Source organism: Lissotriton helveticus, chromosome 6, assembly GCF_964261635.1.
Source record: "Lissotriton helveticus chromosome 6, aLisHel1.1, whole genome shotgun sequence".
Classification (NCBI taxonomy): domain Eukaryota; kingdom Metazoa; phylum Chordata; class Amphibia; order Caudata; family Salamandridae; genus Lissotriton; species Lissotriton helveticus.
In genome coordinates, this window is record NC_136067.1 from 1,235,744,497 (window position 1) to 1,235,764,714 (window position 20,218).

A 20,218-nucleotide genomic window follows, 5' to 3' on the forward strand; every position below is an offset into this window, starting at 1 on the left:
GGACCCCTCTCGACGTCGATGGTGTCTCGACGTCGACGCGGTCCTCAACGTCGACCTCATCCGAGGTCTCGCCGTTGGTCCCTTCGATGTCGAACAGCGACGTCGCTTCGACCCAGAGCCCTGGGACGACAGGGAGCAGATGGTGGTCAACCCCCTCAATGCAGACGTCGAGGCTATCGGCGTCGACAGAGATCTGTGCCGTTTCCTGGCCTTGTCTTGACTGTGGAGCCCCCCCAGAGGCTGAAGCACGGGCAGAGGACATATTCCCGTCATGCCCAGACCCACCTTGGTCCTGCTGTCTCCTGAGCTCCAGTCCTTGGAGACGGATCTTCTCTATGTCCTTCAGGGTCCTCCTGCAGAATTGTTGGCAAATCTCACAGTCTTCAGGGACATGAGAGGATGGGAGGCAGGGGATACACACCCTGTGAGGGTCTGACTTTGCCTTCTTCCTGGCACACTCAGGGCACTTGTGGAACAAGGCTGGCATATTCGACAAAAGAGTGGGCAAAACTGGGCAAAAACTCCAGAAACAGGTAGAAGAAGCAGTCAGACGTTGAGTGAAACACTCGAAACACTTTAAAAGTGCCAAAAAATTGAAAAACACCCAAAAAGGGAGAGCTCAATGCTCCAGGGTCCTGCTAGCAGGAGCCGGAAAAAAAGAACTGAAAGTAAAAGGAGTTTGCTGTGCATCATGGGATACCGAGGGTCTCTGGAGAGTTCCTTAAAGGCACGGTATCCCTTTTTGCAGACACATAATGGCAGCCTATGGGGGCTTGCCTGTCCACCCTTCCTCTCTATCATTCCAAGGATTTTGTGACGGGGAAATTTCTCTATGGGTGAAACTTAACAGACTGTGTAAATGTGATGTTGGTATCCTTTGCATTTCTAGTTGAAGTACTGGACAGTGCAGCCTTGCAGGTATAGGCTGCATTATTGTCCTTAATTTTCTCTGAAGTGTCTATGCAGGACTGCTTGAGGACAACTTAAGAGATTATTTTTGATTGCTCCGGGGTCCACGCACATATGTGGGACTATTCACTAGATTATGACTATACACAGAGATCCCCTACTACAGAACAATAATTAGCCCAATTTACAAGCAGGGCGACAAGAGCATCCCAAACAATTATCGACTCGTTGCCCTAATTGACATAGAGGCAAAGTATAATGCGGGGTTAGTCCTAGAGGAACTAATATCCTGGGAATCATCAAAATGCATTAACCCAGCACACGAGACTGGGTTCTCCAGAGGACAGGGAACCACTACCAACATCATGGTGCTAACTCTGCTGATAGATGCAGCCAAAGCAGCAAAGAGCTCGCTATTTGTAAGCTTCATAGACTATAGCGCAGCATTTGATCACGTAGATCGTGCCAAACTATGGCAGAAATTGGAAAATTGGGGTTACCAAAACCTCTTCTAAATCAGTTGATCCTTTTACATACTGATACCTTGGTCAAAATCAAGATGGGAGCTGGGACACACCTCTCTAGGCGAATTAACACCTCTAAAAGCCTAAAACAAGGATGAGTTTTAGCTCCTTTGCTTTTCAACTGCTTCTTAGCAGACCTTCCAGGGGTACTGGACAACAGTACATCGCACGCCCCACGTTTAGGAAAAATCTCACTGTCCAATCTCCTATATGTGATTGATTTGGTTTTGATATGCCGGAATCCAATCGGCCTCCAACACCTGCTGGATACCACTAATAACTTCTCGCAACATAATGCATTAAACATTAAGAAAACAAAAATCATAACAGTGACTTACCACAAGATGAAGAAGATCACGTGGTACTTGGACAGGCGCAGCCTAGACCGAGTAACTAACCACAAGTACCTCAGTGTTCTACTTGACAGCAGAGGCTCATATAAACCCCAAATGGAGACCTTGAGGCGGAAGGGCACCATGAGCTACCTCGCAATAAAGCCTCTGAGGAAAGCCCTACCAGACCGAACCTTAGATCCCCTATTACAGGTGATTTGAGCTAGATTACAGCCAATGCTAACATATGGGAGCGAACCAATGCAAGGGAAAGATGCGATGGTCCAGGATAAAATAATTGGTAGCACATACAGAGTAATCTTTCAGCTACCAAACTATATGTCGCTCGCCCAAATACGCCTAGATTTTGGTCTTCAAAAGCAATCAGTGGAAAGAAGGGGCGCATTTATAAAAAGCTGTCACAAGATCAGAGGTGCCAAGCCAGGATCTCTAAATACGCACCTTTGGACCGAGCTGTCATGTCGCGAGAAATTACCTGCCAGAGAGTATCTGTTTGACTCACTAAAAAGACTTGAATTGACCAATCTCTGGGACTACTCCATAGATTACAAGAGCTTTAAAAAGGTCGTAACAAAAGTAACAAAAATGATATCCATAACAGAAGGTAAGAAAACTCTGGCCCAGAGGGCTCACGGTTGGATACTGCTTAATGATTACAAAGCTCTCACCCCCAAGCTTATTTAAAAACGGGAGTCAAAAGGTAGATAAAGGAAATTTTTTAAAGTTGCACTTTGGCATTTTATCAATCCTCCCCTCACCTGCCGCCTTGGAAAAGGAGAACAGAAGAACAGTCCTGTCATCTTTGTGAAGAGGAAACGAGGACCTAGTGCACATTATTTGCATTTGCTCAAGCCTGATGGACATAAGACGTGCTTCACTTTGACCAATATTCAACCTAAAGGGCATCAGGACCTGCAAGCAGGACATAAAATTGTGCTTTAACCCGGAAGAGGCGTAGCTAAACTGCCGACTTACAAAGTACTTTGACATAGAGGATGAAAGACACAAACTACAAGCAACAAGAGAATAGCAAGCAGCTAGACTACTCTTAATTAACATTTTATTAGCCCAATCTACACGTTTGCCGGTTTTGACCAATCCATGTTTACACCCTGAAGCACAAGCACTTTATCTATTCTTGACACATTTCAAGAGACCTGAATAGACAACAAAACTGAGACTTGATATGACCTCCATTTATAGTATAACATTAACAAGCTCAATATGAAAGACTGCATATTATATTCAATGTATAGTTTGAGATAAGGATCGTTTTTATGTATTTTTAACGCCAAGGTTGTTTTAAATTGTGAGTTTTAATTAACTGTACAATAAACTACTACTACTACTACATGAGATAATTACATCGTGTTGAGAATCACAAATGTTCTGTTTGCATCATTTCTGTCGGAGTCCCCGAGATTTTGTCTGCAGTGTTTATATACTTTTTTGGGACCCATCAAGTCCAGAGGATTTCCCATAATGCATGGATGTAAATTCTGTGTAGACGTCTATAATTGAAACACAGGTATCTAAGAATGAATTGTCTTTCTTGAATGTGGAAATCATTAAAGCCCTTAAAAATATATTCATTATTTTCTTCATCATAAATTTGCCTACACAGAAAATGCACACAAAAAAGTTTTGCCATTATTTATTTATTCCTTTATGAATTAGTTTATCGTCAGTATTTTTTCAAGACTGAATCGTTTTTAGCTATGTTTTTTAGGAATGTTTCTTCCACTCCCTTTAGGATAAATGCTGAATTTTGACAGGGTATGTAAAGGTTCAATAAGGTTAAAGTGAACCAACTGACAATAGCACTAATTGATATCCACCTTCCTTCTGTATCCATTTTTATTTTAAATAGATATGTAATGTCTAATCAGAATTCTCACTCCTCATGATTTTTTCTACGGGGTGTGGCTAGGGACCTCTGAGTCTACAGCCCACTGTACACAGGAAAAGAAAACGTGCAGTAACTTCCAAGGGACAGAGGCAGGAGATGAGGAAGAAGGCCATTCCCTGTGGCCTGCAGCTTCTGAACTTATCCAAAGGCCATAGGGAGTTGCTTCTGAAGGCATAAAAGATTGAGGGACAGAAAGCAGGCCCTGTGCCCAGTGCCGGCTGTGCATGGCCGAATAGAGTGGGTACTTTGTTAGACGAGGAACCAAACAATATTATAAAAAGCAGGACAAGGTGTTGAAAAACATTGTTGAAGTTATGGCTGTTTACTCAGATGACAAAATAATGGCCATTGGATAGACAGAGATAAAGAAAGAAATACCCTCAAAAAATGGCAGTTAATGGTTCAATATAGTGATAATTCTAAATCTAACAAGCATTGATAATGCATCGGTTTCACCTATGTAATGAAAATATAGTTCCACCAAAGAGGATGGTAACAGTATTCCGGCGGTGGGAAACTGAGAGGAGAAGCAGTCTAGGAACAAGCATTGGTAAATGTAGGAAAACATGCTACAGCCAATAGAAATTGAGGAAAGGTAAGTGAAGTGGCATGTACTGGAATCAATAAGAAGCCAGGAAAGAGAGGAGGTGAGATGTAAGTCCCTTTTAAGTTTATATTGAAAACAAAACATTTCTTAAGCACAGCGCAAGCGATGTGCAGGTGAAACCTAAAAATGAATAGAATACAGCAGGTACAGTGAGCTATGCAACCATAACTCTCCCACGAGTGTACTGTTCATGGCCTCACACATTGTGCCACAGATCATATCACAAAGAGCATCAAAGATGCCATCACAGTGCATCAATTGACCTTTGACTAGCCCTTATACTGACGGTGTGCTGAGCCAGATATCATTTCAGTTGCATCCCGTGAGCTCTGGCCTTCTGCACGCCCCTGCACCCAGAGCAATGGAAGGCACCTCTTAAAGACGACTGTTGCTTTACCCATCAAACTTTATGCATTGGACCTGGCCTCGTTTTGGTCCTGAACTTAGTCTTCAGACTCACCAACCTTACTCCCAACGACAAATTAACATGCCATTCAGCCATGCTCAGCAGTCACTGAGTACAAAGCCTCAGCATCCATCTGGCCATGACTGATCTCTCCTGCCAGTATAGCAACAGAGGTGATGTGATTACCGTCAATGGTGATGTGTAAAGTAACGTCACCGGATGTTTCACACATGCTTTTATCTCTCGTACAATGGGTGCCAAATTCCAGTGACATGCTTTAGAGGATATATGAAAAATGTCAGCTGGTAAAATGCATAACCAATATTTTGGGATTTTCCGTAAATATATAGCAAAAAAGGAATAATTTTATGTAGTGGTAGCATATATATGAATTATGTTGTCTTTTCAGTTTTACTAGGATAGAGGGGTAACATTTGCAAATCTGCTTTCAATTTGCTATGGGATAGTCAGAAAAAAACAAAGAGCATTCCTTTTCATTGGTGGAAAACATGATCTATTTTAATTTATTGAACATTCTCTGCAAAGTGGCTTGTTGAAGGAAACATACTTAGTGGTTCCATTTTAAAAATCTCTAAAACGATCAAGCAAGTTTGGTCCTCTTTTATCTGATGGTTTGTCATATCCTCGAAATAGAAACAAGTCAAACACATCTCATTAGTTCATCAGCCGCCAACACAAAGCGTTCATTTGGACTCTTTGCGTTTTAGTTATCAATCAATGCATAGATGATCTATGGTAGATTTAAGCAAATTCAGATGAAACAAGCACTGATGAAGCAAGGACTTACCTTATCTGTACCAAGAACATAATTTAACCGGAGACTGACTTCATATCCATCATCGTGGACAGTAGCAGAAATTATCTGCAAAATAAATATGATATTAGAATTACGGAGAAATTTAATTTAGTAATTATTCAACATTATCCGAGGTGGAGGGCCCTTAATGAACAAAATGAGGGTTTTAAATTTGCCGTGGAAGATATGATGTGTTCAATAAAACTAAAATCAGGACATATTTTCTATGAATTGTGAAATATCATCTTCATCCATGTAAGAACAATTCTGCGAGTTGAGTCCAACGTACTTCCAATAGCAGTAGCTGTCTGTTGTGTCAGTTTATTTCTCAGGGTTCTTCTATAGATCACACAACTAAACTGACCAACTAGTGTTAACATTTTATATTCAAGACAGATATGAGATATTTCAGAATGCGGTGCTTCTGGAAAAGGAGCTGTTGAACTTAAAGACTTTCTTATTGAGAAGTCTAAAGTCTGTTAGGCTAATGCAGATATGACACCAGCTGTTTAAAAAGATGCAAAGGGAAGCATACGTTTTAGTAATTTATTGTACAATACAGTTTTAGAGAGCTAAAAATGGTTAAGCGAGAAACCCCTACCTATGTCTAACATCTTTTCACAGCTTTTTCCTCACCCTTTCCACCCACCTTTTCGCTTAATACCTCTTTAACTTCAAAATAGGAACATTTTGGTAAAAATAAATGTGTTTAAACTTCTATTTGAGTGGATGGGATGTAGATTTTTAAAGTTGCAAAAAGGAATCCATTTCCAGACAGAATTCATATTTAAAATTAATTCATTTTTCTTTTTGCTACGCCTCTGTTCATGGAGGTCTAGAAATTGGGGGTGGAGGGGGGCAAAAACTACAACAGTCACTCCCAGTTCTCCACATCCTCTGTCAGCTTATCAGCCTTCCTACTATTCCATCGCTTTGTGGTCTAGAAGTAGTCATTTGTGTCTCCCATTTTTATCTTTGCCATTTTTCGTTCGTGACAAGAATAAGGCAATTCTGGATGAATTTGAAAAATTCCAAGATGATGGATAAAAAAAATAATCAAGTCTTTTATCAGCCAATCACATTTGATGAAAAATTCAAAGTTTAAAGGGTTCCAACTCACAATTTCAGCAACCAAGATGACTCTAAATTTGAGCTCTCAAATGCCTGCTGGACACTTTTCTCACGTGTTAGTATCTAAAAACTACTAAACGGATTTACACCAAGAAAAAACAAAAAATGTAATTTTCTATGTTACTATTTACCTGCATGTTAAGTTTCATGTAAATCACTACAGATATATTTGCTGTAGTAGACAGTAAAAAGCCCTCTAGAAGCAAAAATGGGAAATGCATCTATCTTTCACACCACTTATCCAAATGGATGTGTTTATTTTTTTTATCTGGGTCCAGGAATAGCCTGCAAAACCAAGTTTATGAACCATTTGTAGAATATTGGTCCCAATATCTCCAACTTTATTGGTTTGACAGTTTGCCTAAACTGGAGGCCTAAAAAATATATTTTCTAATGGTAATTTCTTGAACTCTACTACATGGATTTATATCAAACTAAGCAAACGCATTTCCTTAAGTAAAATTCTACCTTCATGCCGTTGCCCCATCTCACACCTTTGAAGACAAAGATATACACGTGGATTGCCTCCACGCCACTGCAAAGTCAAAGATCATTTGTGGCAACCATACAACACAAGAAGACAAAGGTACAAGCATGATTCATTTTCTTAATGGTATTTTGTCAAGTGCATGCTTACTCAGTTTCACTACTGCTGTGGTGGCAAGCCTCAGCCAGGCCTACCGGTGCAAGGGATTCGCCCTTCTCTACACAGAGTCCTTAGACCAATAGCAAGAAGTTGGCACAGAAAATGGAAAAGAAAAAACAGAGTTTATTAAACCTCATGAGGTGGAACTACATTCACACAACACCCTTCGGTAGAGTATGAGGTAGCGCACTGACTGGAAGGAGCTTGGTCCTTTTATACCCACACAGGGGCTCAAATGAAAGCGGTACAAGGTATAGAATGCTGGTTTCAAATACATATAAGGTCATACAGAGAGTGTGCTAGCACAAGTGGGAGGGGCTGACAGTTAGCTAATTCTGGTGGGCACATCTTGACAGTTACAAGTTGGAGACAGCTGTATGCTCAACTGAGCATGTGCAAAACAGAGGAGACTAAATATATCTTGTCTCTAGGCAGATTTCAAGAGCAGTTGACAGGAAGGACAGAGCACATGGAGAGTACAAAATGGAGTCCGTAAATGGACAAGATAGTCTCTAAATACAAGATGTCTTCTGCTAATGCTTAACCTAATCATTGCTAAATTACAACAGACGACCCTTTCAGCATTTGCAGAAGACCTTCGTCTATCTAGGGTAATCTAAATCAGCATCCTGTACATTGATATTCATCATCTCAGTAATCTCACAATTTAGCATTTGTTGTTCTTTTGTAATATTTCTTTTGGCAGGTGTACAAGCAGTGATGCACATGGAGCAAATCATAGGGCCACATTGTATACAAGTACAACATGTAAATAGTATCACCAGTAGTATACATAGAATAGTCAGTAGTTTCCAGCCTCAAGTAACAAAGAGTGTCCATATCCAGTTTGAAAATGTCCATGTACCAGTCTCTGGGTGAATGTCTGCAGCAATTGTATGCAGCTTAGAGATTGCATCAAAAACTGAAGGTGAGTGGCCAGGTATAAAGACGCAGCAACTGTTACCGATGATGCGGCATGCACTACCTCGATCAGCCAAAATCACGACGAGCACCATCCTATTTTGGAGTGCTACAATTCTTGCAATTTGCAGTTCTTCTGTAATGTTCCCAAGTGCCATGGCTGTCTGATTGGTGACAGCTTCCACAACACGAGTCAATTGTCTGATCTTTCTGCTATTCAATGCAGCACCCACAAGGAAGAACAAACCCAAATTGAAATCGACATATTGTTGCAAAGTGGTATCTGTCTGGTCGATCTCATCTGTATTTATTGTTCGTTTGTATCTATTCTTAGAAATATCATTGCACAACTTCAGGTCAAGATGATATGATGCAGGTGCTAAAAACACAGGTGGTAACAAAAATGAGATGTAGCATACCCCTGACCATCCAACAGGTAATTGATAATATCCTTTATTACCACACACAAAGTAGGTGTTGCGCGACGATGTAAAACTACTATTATTCATACCTTCAATGTTCAGTATAGAGATACATTCACTTCGTCCTACGGGAATTCTCCCAGCACTGCCAATACATAAATCTGCTTTTGCTCTGGTTACAGAAATCACAAAGGGTCCAATGTTCTTCATATTCCTCACATTTGTGAAGACATATGGTGTCAAAATATTGTCTGGTTGGTATTCTTCCCATTCCCATTTAGTCCCTTTGGCTTGAGGATAGCCATCTTTATCTTGGTAGCATTCTTCATTCAACCGAAAAATTATTCCACCTACTGAGAGCTTTCCGAAAGCAAACAAAAGGGCATACCAAGCTTGACATGAGCCATTATGGGAAAATGGTAGAGGAATAAAAGGCGTTCCTCCTTTCTTCTGGTGTGCAGGTATCAACCCACATACCCAAAAATTGGTAGTATTTGTAGCATTATGGGTATGATGCAACATCTGGATGAATGTGTTATTCAGATAGGACTGTTGAAGTTTCTGCTCATGATAAGGAAGAGTATAGTAACGATGCTCCAGTGGAGCTGGAGTAGTTGCAACAAAAAGCTGTCGAGCAGGAACTGCTTTCTCAACAAACCAAGTGGTTATTGCCAAAATCATCAAGGCAACAACAAACCCTACAGCATAAATGATTCTCTTGTTATTCATTTCAGTGACAGTGATGATCGATCTTTCTAAGAACCTGTTGAAAACAATCGTTGGAGCTCTTCTCCCTTGGGTAGCCGTTGATTTCTTCACCACGGGCCAAGACGGGTGTCACTACACTAATGCAAGGCTGATCCCTCCCCTTGCCTCATTGGCTTTCCGTTTCACAAACCCAGGGCGGTAGCTCACCAGTCTCGTTCAAAACTGCAGATTTCTTTCTCGGTCTCAAATTGTATCGCGATGCTCCAGGAATCGTGTGGTCCGGGAAGACTTCTGTAGACTCGTCAGATGAGATAGCTTAACCTTTCTCCGTCTCCAGAATTTCTCGATGGGCGGTCAGCGCAGCAGGTTCCACCAAAGCGGGCGATACACGCTTGCAGTGCGTGGTATGGAGCCAGTTCTTTTTGTTCGTCACTCGAACCGCTGTCCTTGTAGCCAACAAAAACAAAAAATGCCAACTCCACTCGTTATTGTAAAAAGAATTCTTTAGGACTGACCAAAAACCAATTGAAGTATGTCCTGGTATTTTTATTTATACCATATATCTTTTTATATTTTATATACTTGTTTTCTTCATTTAAGTTTGAAAAAGAACACGTATACAATCAACAATATTTACACTTATATACATTTATCTTACATAGACATATTTACATTGCACCGTGATACATACAAACTGTGACAAAATTCAAAAAATATACATACTAAATACATAGAAACAAAAACGTATCTTTATGTATTCACAATTTAGAAAGCAATGAATTAATCAATATCCGAGATTTTTAAAGTGACAAAGTCAAAAAAAGGAAGAAGGGGGGGGGCTGAATTGAATCACTGGGAAGCGACCAATTAAACAACGCAAAGATTGCTGCTGTTCTCTCCTCTAGATGTGCTGATGCGTTTCGAATCTAGGGACCCAGTTCCTAGACTCTCATCAGGGCTCTATCATTTTGTCTGTATCTGTATGTTTTAGACACAATCTCCGAGTGTTAAACTGCAGGCAATATTCCATCGCGCTAGTCGAAGGAACGACTTTTAACGAGTGTCGAGCGGTACCTCCTTCTCCTGCTCCAGTGTACACCAACTCTCTAAAACTGGTTTTAGAGATTGTGGTGAAGCGCATTTAAAATTATCGTACATACCTGCGCAGTTTGAAATGAAAATTAAAAAGATCGTGAACTGAAAATAGAACACCAGTTGATTTCCCTTCCCTGCCAAAAGGCTGCAAGCAGCGCCCTATAAATAAAGAATATCGATGTCAGAATGACTACAGTGTATCCCAGCCTAATTTCAACAACAAGAAAGCCTTATTTGTCTAAAACATACATGCAATGTAAATATGTCTATGTAAGATAGGTGTATATAAGTGTAAATATTGTTGATTGTATACGTGTTCTTTCTCAAACTTAAATGAAGAAATAAAGTATATAAAATATAAAAAGATATATAGTATAAATAAAAATACCAGGACATACTTCAATTGGTTTTTGGTTAGTCCTAAAGAAAATGTTTTACAATAACGAGTGGAGTTGGCATTTTTTGTTTTTGTTGATATAATACAGGGTCCAGCCTACTCCATGTCCCAGGGCCTAACTCCTCTAGTCCTTGTAGCCAACAGCACCTGCTCCGGGCCTCGCCACCTCAGCTCCAAGCTGTTCGATCTGTCGAAGACCTTTATCATTACGTAATCACCGGGACGGAGATTATGGGCCTCACCTGTAGATCTATCAGGAAGAGCTTCTCGAACCTGTTGATGAATAGAGGTCAAACTGTCAGTTAACTGTGCCAAATAATCATTCAACAGAACACAAGGTACATCATGCATGGGGCGTGGCTTAGGAACTCCCCAAATGTTCATTGGTCTTCCAAATACCACCTCGTATGGTGTAAGACCTGATCGTGAGTGTGGTACTGATCTTATGGATAACAGTGCCAAAGGCAATGCATCTGGCCACTTTAGGGACGTGGAAGCCAGTATTTTTCGCCAGTTTCAATTTTAAGGTAGCATTATACCTTTCCACCAATCCTGCTGATTGTGGATGGAAGACTGCATGGAATTTCTGTTTGATCCCTAACCCTTTCAGGACATACTCAACAACTTGCCCAATAAAATGAGGTCCGTTGTCACTCCACAAAATTTTACAAACACAATACCTAGGAAAATATTCCTTCAGAAGCACCTTTGCTGTAGTAAGAGCAGTATTGTCCTTTGTAGGATATGACTCTATCCATTTACTGAAGGCACATACCACCAGTAGAACGTATTTTAGATTATTGCAGCGTTCAAGTTGGATGTAATCCATCTGCAAAACTTCAAAAGGTGCGGTTGGTGTAGCAAACCCTCCTGTAGGAGTTTGTGTCCCTTTTCCAGGGTTATACTGCCAACGGATCAAACAGGACTGTACTATTCTTTTAGCTGTGCTGGCAATTTCAGGATGCTCCCAGACTTGTGTAAGCAATTTGGTTATTGCTAGAGCTTCAACATGTGCCAGCCCATGTGCCATTTGAACCACAGGTTGTAAATAGGCTGCAGGCAATTTCCATTTATTAATTTCTTTGTTACGCCAACAAACCTCATCATCTAACATTCCTTCTTTGGACCACTGCTCAAGTTCTTCCACAGAGGCAGATCTCTGTATATCTAATACTTCCTCTCTAGCATTATGCCAGCGCTCAACTTGAGATTTTACTACGTACATAGATGTAGTGCTTCGCTGTATTGCAGTTTCGCAGGCTACACGATCTGCGAAGGTATTGCCTTGTCCAATTTTGTCAATGATTTTCTTGTGTGCGCTACACTTCATAATGGCAACCTTCTTCGGATATGTAAGTGCAGTCAAGAGATTATGTACTAATTCTCCGTGCATTATCTGCATCCCGTGGGATGTAAGAAAGCCTCTTTCCTTCCAGAGTAGGCTAAAATCATGAACCACTCCAAAAGCATAGCGGCTGTCCGTGTAAATGTTCACACATAAGTCAGTACTAAGCTCACACGCTCGTGTCAAAGCTATTAGTTCAGCTGCTTGAGCCGACTTCTGTGGTATACGAGCTGTTTCCACTACTGTCTCGATTGTGGTGTTTGCATATGCAGCTGAGGTTGTGCCATCTGGTAACTTCAAACAGGACCCATCCACCCACAACTCCCCATCTACATCTGAAAGGGGCGTATCTTGCAAATCGATGCAACCCTTTGTCTGTTCCTCAGTAAGGAATATACAATCGTGAGGCTCCTTTGATTGAGACTGAGTCGCAGGATATGGCAACAAAGTGGCTGGGTTTAGTGTTGCACACCTCTTCAATGTAATATGAGGTGCTTACAATGTCAATTCGTATCCTGTCAGGCGAGCACTAGTTAAATGCTGTGTCTTAGTCTGATTCGAAAGGGCATCTACTGCATGGGGTACTAGCACCAACAGTTTGTGTGACAAAACTATCCCTTCGCTCTGACGTATAGACACAGCTGTCGCTGCAACTCAACAAAAACATCCAGGCAACGCACTAGCAACAGGATCAAGAACTGCAGAAAAATATGCACAGGGACGCTGCTTGTCACCGTGTGTCTGTACTAAAACTGACAATGCACATCCATCTTTCTCGTGTACATAGAGTGTAAAGGCCTTCGTATAATCTGGTGTGCCTAACACTGGTGCTGAGCAAAGAGCTTGTCTTAACTGACGAAAAGCATTTTGACATTCATCTGTCCAAGGAAGAGGAATCGGAGTGTTCTTAGTCAAGAGTGCTAGCAAAGGTTTAACAATGTGTGAAAAACCCAATATCCATTGCCAACAAAAAAAAGTCAAACCAATGAATGCACGGACATCTTTCTGGGTGGAAGGTACTGGAGGGTCTAAAATTGCTTGAATGCGATCTGGTGTCAGTGCACGTCCCTCCTTAGACAGAAGATGACCTAAATAGGTTACCTTCGGTCTACAATATTGCAATTTCTTCCGTGATACTTTATGGTTGCGTGTAGCAAGAAAAGAAAGTAAGGACAAAGTACATTTTTCACACTGCTCAGGTGTATCAGTTGCCAACAAGATGTCATCGATATATTGTATGAGAGCCACTCCTTCAGGCAAAATAAAGTAATCGAATTGTCTTTTTAAGGCTTGACTATAAATACTCGGACTCTCAGTGTACCCTTGAGGAACTCTACAAAATATGTATGATCTGTTATTCAAAGTGAAACCGAACAAATATCGGCTATCAGGATGAATAGGAATCGAGAAGAAAACATTCTTCAAATCCACTACTGAAAATGTAGTTGTTGTTGGAGGGACCAGGGTAAACAATGTCGTTATGTCAGACACTACAGGGTACTGTGGTACTACAATCTTGTTGACTTCTCTCAAATCGATGATAAATCTATAAATCTTAGTGTCAGCATCTTTTTTCAAAATGGGAAGAATTGGACTATTGCAAACATTATAAGGGATTTCTTCCACAACCCCCACCTTAATCAGATCTTGTACAATACGTGTAAGTGCTTCCTCTCCGTCTCGAGAAATTTTATACTGAGGCAATCTCGGCAGTATAGCACCTTCCTTGACACTAATATGTACTGGTGGAATAACCATTTGTCCTACATCGGTGTCTGAAGTAGCCCACAAAGTACTAGGGAGTGAAGCTAGTGCAATATCCTCTTTAACAATACAGGATCTCTAATCATGGGGTGGTTGTCATTTAAAATAACTCGTACTCCTTTCGGAGAACATCGTATCGTAGCCCTGAAATATTTGAGCATATCAAGACCCACAATATTGTCTGGTGTGTTTGGGGAAAGCAAAAACGGACATGGAGCAGTAAACTTATCAACATGAAGTGCAAGTGGCTGTGACAATGGGCTAAGGGAAGGTGTTCCATCGAAACCTATCGATGTAATGGTTAAGCCAGACAGGGGAGCCCTTGGAATCAAGTGTTTAGACAAGGCGCTACAAGTAGCTCCTGTATCAACCAAAAACTGATCAGTAGAACCCAAAACATGTGCTGTAACATAGGGACCCCTCTGATCTACTGGAACTTCAACTGATTCCTTACCCCATCCTAGGCAATCCTATGCATAAGCAGAATCTTGCAAATCAGACGGCTCATAGTCGGACATTCGATATTGGTTCCGTCTGTCAAAAGTATTAGACCCCTCTTGTCCACGAGTATTAACATCAAACCTAGCACGATCATTTGTTTCCTCTAGGCCCTGAAAATCCTGAACAATTTCTCATTTGTACCCGACCACGTGAACCCTGCTGAGCACGCAGTACTGGACAGTCAGAAAGCCAATGTCCAAATTTCTTGCAATACGCACACTGATCAACAGACAAATTTGGATGAGTATAGGGAGGAAAGGACAAACCATGAGATCCACGTACACCTCTATTATTACCTCTAAAAGGTGGGCCATAAGCCTGAGCCATCATAACCTTTGTTTTTAACTCTTTAGATTTTTTATCCTCCTTACTTTTAGCTTCTAATTCTTGTCGTTCATAATACTGAGCCATAGTTAAGAGAGAAACCGGAGAGGAGGCAGTCCATGAACTTTCACTCGCCTTTAGGCGACTAGCTATTTCTGGCAAAAGGTTTGTGACATATTTATCGACAAACAGATGCCTACCCGTGTCATCTGTCAATGACTGGCCACTAAAATCGTGGAATGCTTGTTCAAAGCGTGTGAAGAAGTCTGAAACGGATTCATCTATCTTTTGCTTACAAGACTCTAACATAGTCCAATCTATCTTTTTAGGGGAATAATCGTCTTTAATTTAACCAAAATAGCTGCTGGAAGATCTAAAATTAGCTGACACGGTTTCTGTGCAGGTTCTTTATCTTTATCTAATTGTTCTATATCTGTCCACAATGCCCCAAATACCACACGATCATCAACTTTACGCACAGTTCTCCACATATCAGGCGGTAATATTAATCCAAAAAACAAATCGATATCAGACAAAGTCATAGTACAAGAGCTAATGGCACCCTCAATTTCTTCATAAAAGGCTGTTGGATTCTTTCGTGGATCGGGCAATGCATTTTTTAAGAGCCATAACATCTGCTCTATTCCAAGGAGTGTACACCCAATTATAAATAAAGTACCCTTTCGCGTCGACAGAAGTCTTATCATCACTTGTACCTGTTCCTTTAGGAGGAACATTTAGGAGGAACATATAAAGGCGCAGCTCCCCACATAGGTTTCACATTTACAACATTCTTATCTGTTTTGAGCGTCGGAGCTCGTGCCATGTTGATTTGAGATGTTTGTGCAGCTGCGTCTGCTGCCTTTTTCCTCCTCCAGCAAACGGACTGCTTCATCACGTAGTTTAACCAAGCGTCTGATCGTGTCAGCCACCTGGGAGAAGAAAAAAGAACCTTGTTGTAATTGCTTACAATCAGCTGCTATATCATCTGGCTCTACTTCCACCGAATATTTCCTAAATCGTTCCAGAACCTCTGCAGCAAATATCTCGGTGAAATATTTTTGTTCCCTTTCCGACCAATTCTTAATAGTATCTAGAAGTTCAGAAGCAGTGATAGTACTACGATCGGCTTTACGCGCCGCAGATCTAATCTCAGAGGAACGTTCGGTAGTTAACATCGAGCGAGTATTTCGGATTTTATCCTGCTCTGTAGGAGAGTCCTCATCTGACTCATCAGGAGCAGAGGGAAGAGTATACGGAGGTGGACAACGATCTAATAAGAGAGAATCATCTTTGGGTTTATTAAGAATAGGGTAAAGATGCCTACGAACAGCGTACTGGCCATTTACCTGTAACTGACGCTCCCTACCTTCCCTTTCTTTAATTTCTTTATTTTTCATTTCTAATGCTTTCGCATGCACACTTTTACGTTGTTCTTTTTCAATCAAGGCCTGCTCATGCTTCATTCGCTCACGCACTTCTTTCTCATACATTCGCACACAATCAAACATATCTTGCCTAGCCTTTCGCTTGAACATCCGTTGCTCCACATACTGAATCCTTCGCAAATCAAATGACCCATGCATAGGCTAACGCACCTCAGGATCCTTACGGGTGTAGTTGTTCCATAACGTGCTGTACATTATGGACGAAATACCATACTTAATATACATGTCACTATTAGGCGTCCCCTCCGGGGGGGGCTGGTTGTGCTTTATCGAGTTTCAATGTGGTACCACTACAAAAGCAACACATCCTACGAAGTGTGCTGGAGACAGGCATGCCAAAAATAGTGCTAAATATGCAGTATTATAATCAAAAGTAGCATTTAAGGTACTCTTCGTACATTGCGCCGTTCAAATAATCTTAAATAGAGAAAAATCTCCTCATTACCTGCCTTTATGTATTGCAACACATATATATATATATATATATATATATACATAGAACAACAACACATATATATATATATATATATATATATATACATACACATAGAACAAGGTTCAATATCTGGCCAATTCCATAAACAAATGTCACAGTAAGTGTTTCTAAACTACCTTACCAGTCAAAGGCATCCAAACCTACAGCAAGTGCCGCAAAACGGCTCTTATCAATCAAATGGTGTCCAGGTTCCTACTGCCAAGTTCTCAAATCGACCAAACGGTCACTGCACAGCGAATCAATAGAAGAGATCTCAGTCGAGGACCGGCGCCACCTGGATGGTCAGATCAGAAAGAAAGGGAAAACGCTGTGGATGCCAAGACTCGGGTCTCCCCCTGCAGTGATCACGTCCAAAGCGAGATTCCAATCCTTCGTCTCGACCACTCCTTCGGGCATCCGAGTCGCTGATGAGCCCCACTTTGGAAGCGCCAATTTGTGGTGGCAAGCCTCAGCCAGGCCTACTAGTGCAAGGGATTCGCCCTTCTCTACACAGAGTCCTTAGACCAATAGCAAGAAGTTGGCACAGAAACTGGATTAGAAAAAACAGAGTTTATTAAGCCTCATGAGGTGGAACAACATTCACACAACACCGTTCGGTAGAGTATGAGGTAGCACACTGACTGAAAGGAGCTTGGTCCTTTTATACCCACACAGGGGCTCAAATGAAGGCGGTACAAGGTATAGAATGCTGGTTTCAAATACATATAAGGTCATACAGCGAGTGTGCTAGCAACAAGTGGGAGGAGCTGACAGTTAGCTAATTCTGGTGGGCACATCCTGACAGTTACAAGTTGGAGACAGCTGTATGCAAAACAGAGGAGACTAAATATATCTTGTCTCTAGGCAGATTTCAAGAGCAGTTGACAGGAAGGTAGGACAGAGCACATGGCAAACAAAATGGCCGAGAGAAATACAATATGGAGTCCGTAAACGGACAAGATAGTCTCTAAATACAAGATGTCTTCTGCTAATGCTTAACCTAATCATTGCTAAATTACAAAACTGCTGCAGACATGGGTCTGATTTCCAACAAGTATAACATAAATGCACATGCAGACATCGTAGGTCAGTTCCCATTATTGTTTCATGGACTAGGAAAGCTTAAGACCATGAAAGTACAACTTCACATCAATGAAGACATTCGCCATGTTGATCAACAACATCGTTAAATTACTTTTCACTTGCAAGAAGCTGTTGAGAAAGAACTGGAAACGCTGTTAAAACATGATATGTTATGTTAATGTTATGTTAATATGAGCTTATATAGCGCTGTATCACCCGGGGGTATCTAAGCGCTATATATCATCGAACGCTCTACTGGTCCGACACCACGGGTTTCACCCGTAGTGGTAGGGCCCAGAAAGGACAATCGGGGTACCATTGTTGCAAGGATTTCTGCTCATATACAGAACTGTGCACAGAGACCTAGGACATTAGTGAATTGTGGTGTACCAGAAACTCACCTCAGTACCTAGAAACCCCAACCAGCTAGCAATCAGTGTCTCATTAGCTCTTCGTCCTATAGCAAAGTAACCAATGATTAGACAACCTAGAACATGCGACTTAGGACCATATCAGGAATGGTGGGAAGTGAGAACACTCTTTTGTTATGCTCTCATACCAGTCCACAACAGGAGTAAAAAAGAGACACGGTAAGGTTAAAATATTTATTAACGACGTGATCTCATGCGCAGTATCTTAGCCAACATAAGCAGACATATGATTAAAAATAATATGATCAGCATGGTTACAACTCCATAAAATACAAAAGGAGGAATCATATTACAAAGATAGTGCAAACAGGTGATAAAAGCGCCGGTTTAAACACCCTCCCTATATAGGAACTATGTATTATAAAACTAGAGAAGGTCTCTTGAGCTTGCTTTGGGGGACCCCATTTCCTGTCCGCTCAGTAAGTGTAAATTACATCTGGATCGGCTAGTCTCTCTGCATCCCTGGAATCTTCCAAGTGTGTGAAATTATGGCAAGTGTGCTATGATAAAGGCGCCAGAATCCTACTCGGCTTGCAGCTGCCAAAATGTGTCTAGAATGTGTTACACTGACACGCCGATAAACAGGCTCACATGTTATGATAACCTTGACAGCTCAGCACTCACTGTACAGACTGAGGGAAACAAACCTTTTCTCATGTATAGACCTTCGTGAAAGCTAGCTTTGCAAAAACAGCTAAGCAGTGTCATGTGCAAAAAGCAGCAAAAGGTAAAATGCCGTTTAAACTTCTAATAAGTCATGCTAACTTAACATGCACGCAAAAGGAGGCCCATAAACCATACTAGACAATGTGCATCTGTGTTGACATACGCCAAGCTAACATTGCAATTGAGAAAGAACAACACCCAGGTCTGAACACTGCAGGTATGATCACACAGCTGAAAGGTGCCAAAGTCTTTTGTCGTCTCGATCTGAACAAGGGATATCATCGACTCAAACAAGAGGAAAGCTGGAGATACATTACCACTTTTCCCACCCATATTGGCTTGTTCAGATATGAAAGACTACGTTTTGCACTGTCGTCAGCTGCAGAACTCTTTCAGGATGTAATTTGCTGCATAATACAGCCTGTCACACATGCTTTTAATTATAGTGATATTGTACGGGTATTTAGGGCCACTTGAAAAGAACATGACAAAGCCCTTGCACAAGTATGCTGCTTGCTGGCTTATGCTGGTCTCATGTTGAATGCAGAAAAGTGTGAGTGTTACCAAACAAAACTCAAATTCTTTGGACATATTTACTCGGAAAAGGGGAAGACACCAGATATGAATAAAGTAAAAGCCTTGTCGTCCACTACTCCACCACAAGACGTGACAATGCTGTGATCCTTCCTTGGCATGGCCAGTTAATGTTCCATGTATATATGTGATTTTGCCACAGCCAGTGCCTCGTTGAGAGACTTGATAAAAAAGAACTCTGTATTCAAGTGGTCAATTGAATGTGACCGAAGCTTTAAGAAAACTAAACATGCAGTTGAGAACGCTACTAAAATGGCCTATTTTGATCCAAAACATTACACTGAGATTGTAGTAGATGCCAGCCCAGTGGGGTTGGTTGCAGGCCTGGCACAGCACAGTGGGCATGACAATGATCAAAGGCACATTGTGGCTTATGCAAGCCGGAGTCTGTCGCAGACCGAACATGCTTATTCCCAACCTGAGAAAGAAAGTCTAGGTGTGGGCTCGTGAATACTTCCATGTGTTTCTATACAGAAAACACTTTACCCTTGTCTTTGACTACCAAGCTTTACTTACCATTTTTGGGAATCCGAAAGCCAAGATATCCCCTCGCATCAAGAGGTGGGGGTTGTGATTGCAAGAGTATGATTACACTACTGTGCACAGGCCAGGGAAAGACAAAAATCCTGCTTTACTTTTCAGCAGGTTAGGGAGGACGCTACACTGTTGTGGACACACTATCATGTTGGGGAGGACCCTACACTGATGTGGACAGATTCCCCTTGGGACAGACAGATGGTAT

General features: G+C 41.3%; 1 protein-coding gene across 1 annotated transcript in view; it reads right to left on the bottom strand.

Moving 5' to 3' along the window:
• Positions 1 to 20,218, bottom strand: part of DZANK1 (double zinc ribbon and ankyrin repeat domains 1) — an 846,943-nt gene that overhangs the window by 128,414 nt on the left and 698,311 nt on the right. Inside the window, exon 15 of the mRNA XM_078648955.1 lies at positions 5,517 to 5,591. Within this exon, the coding sequence (XP_078505081.1) occupies positions 5,517 to 5,591 (75 nt within the window). The remainder of the gene's footprint in view (positions 1 to 5,516; positions 5,592 to 20,218) is intronic.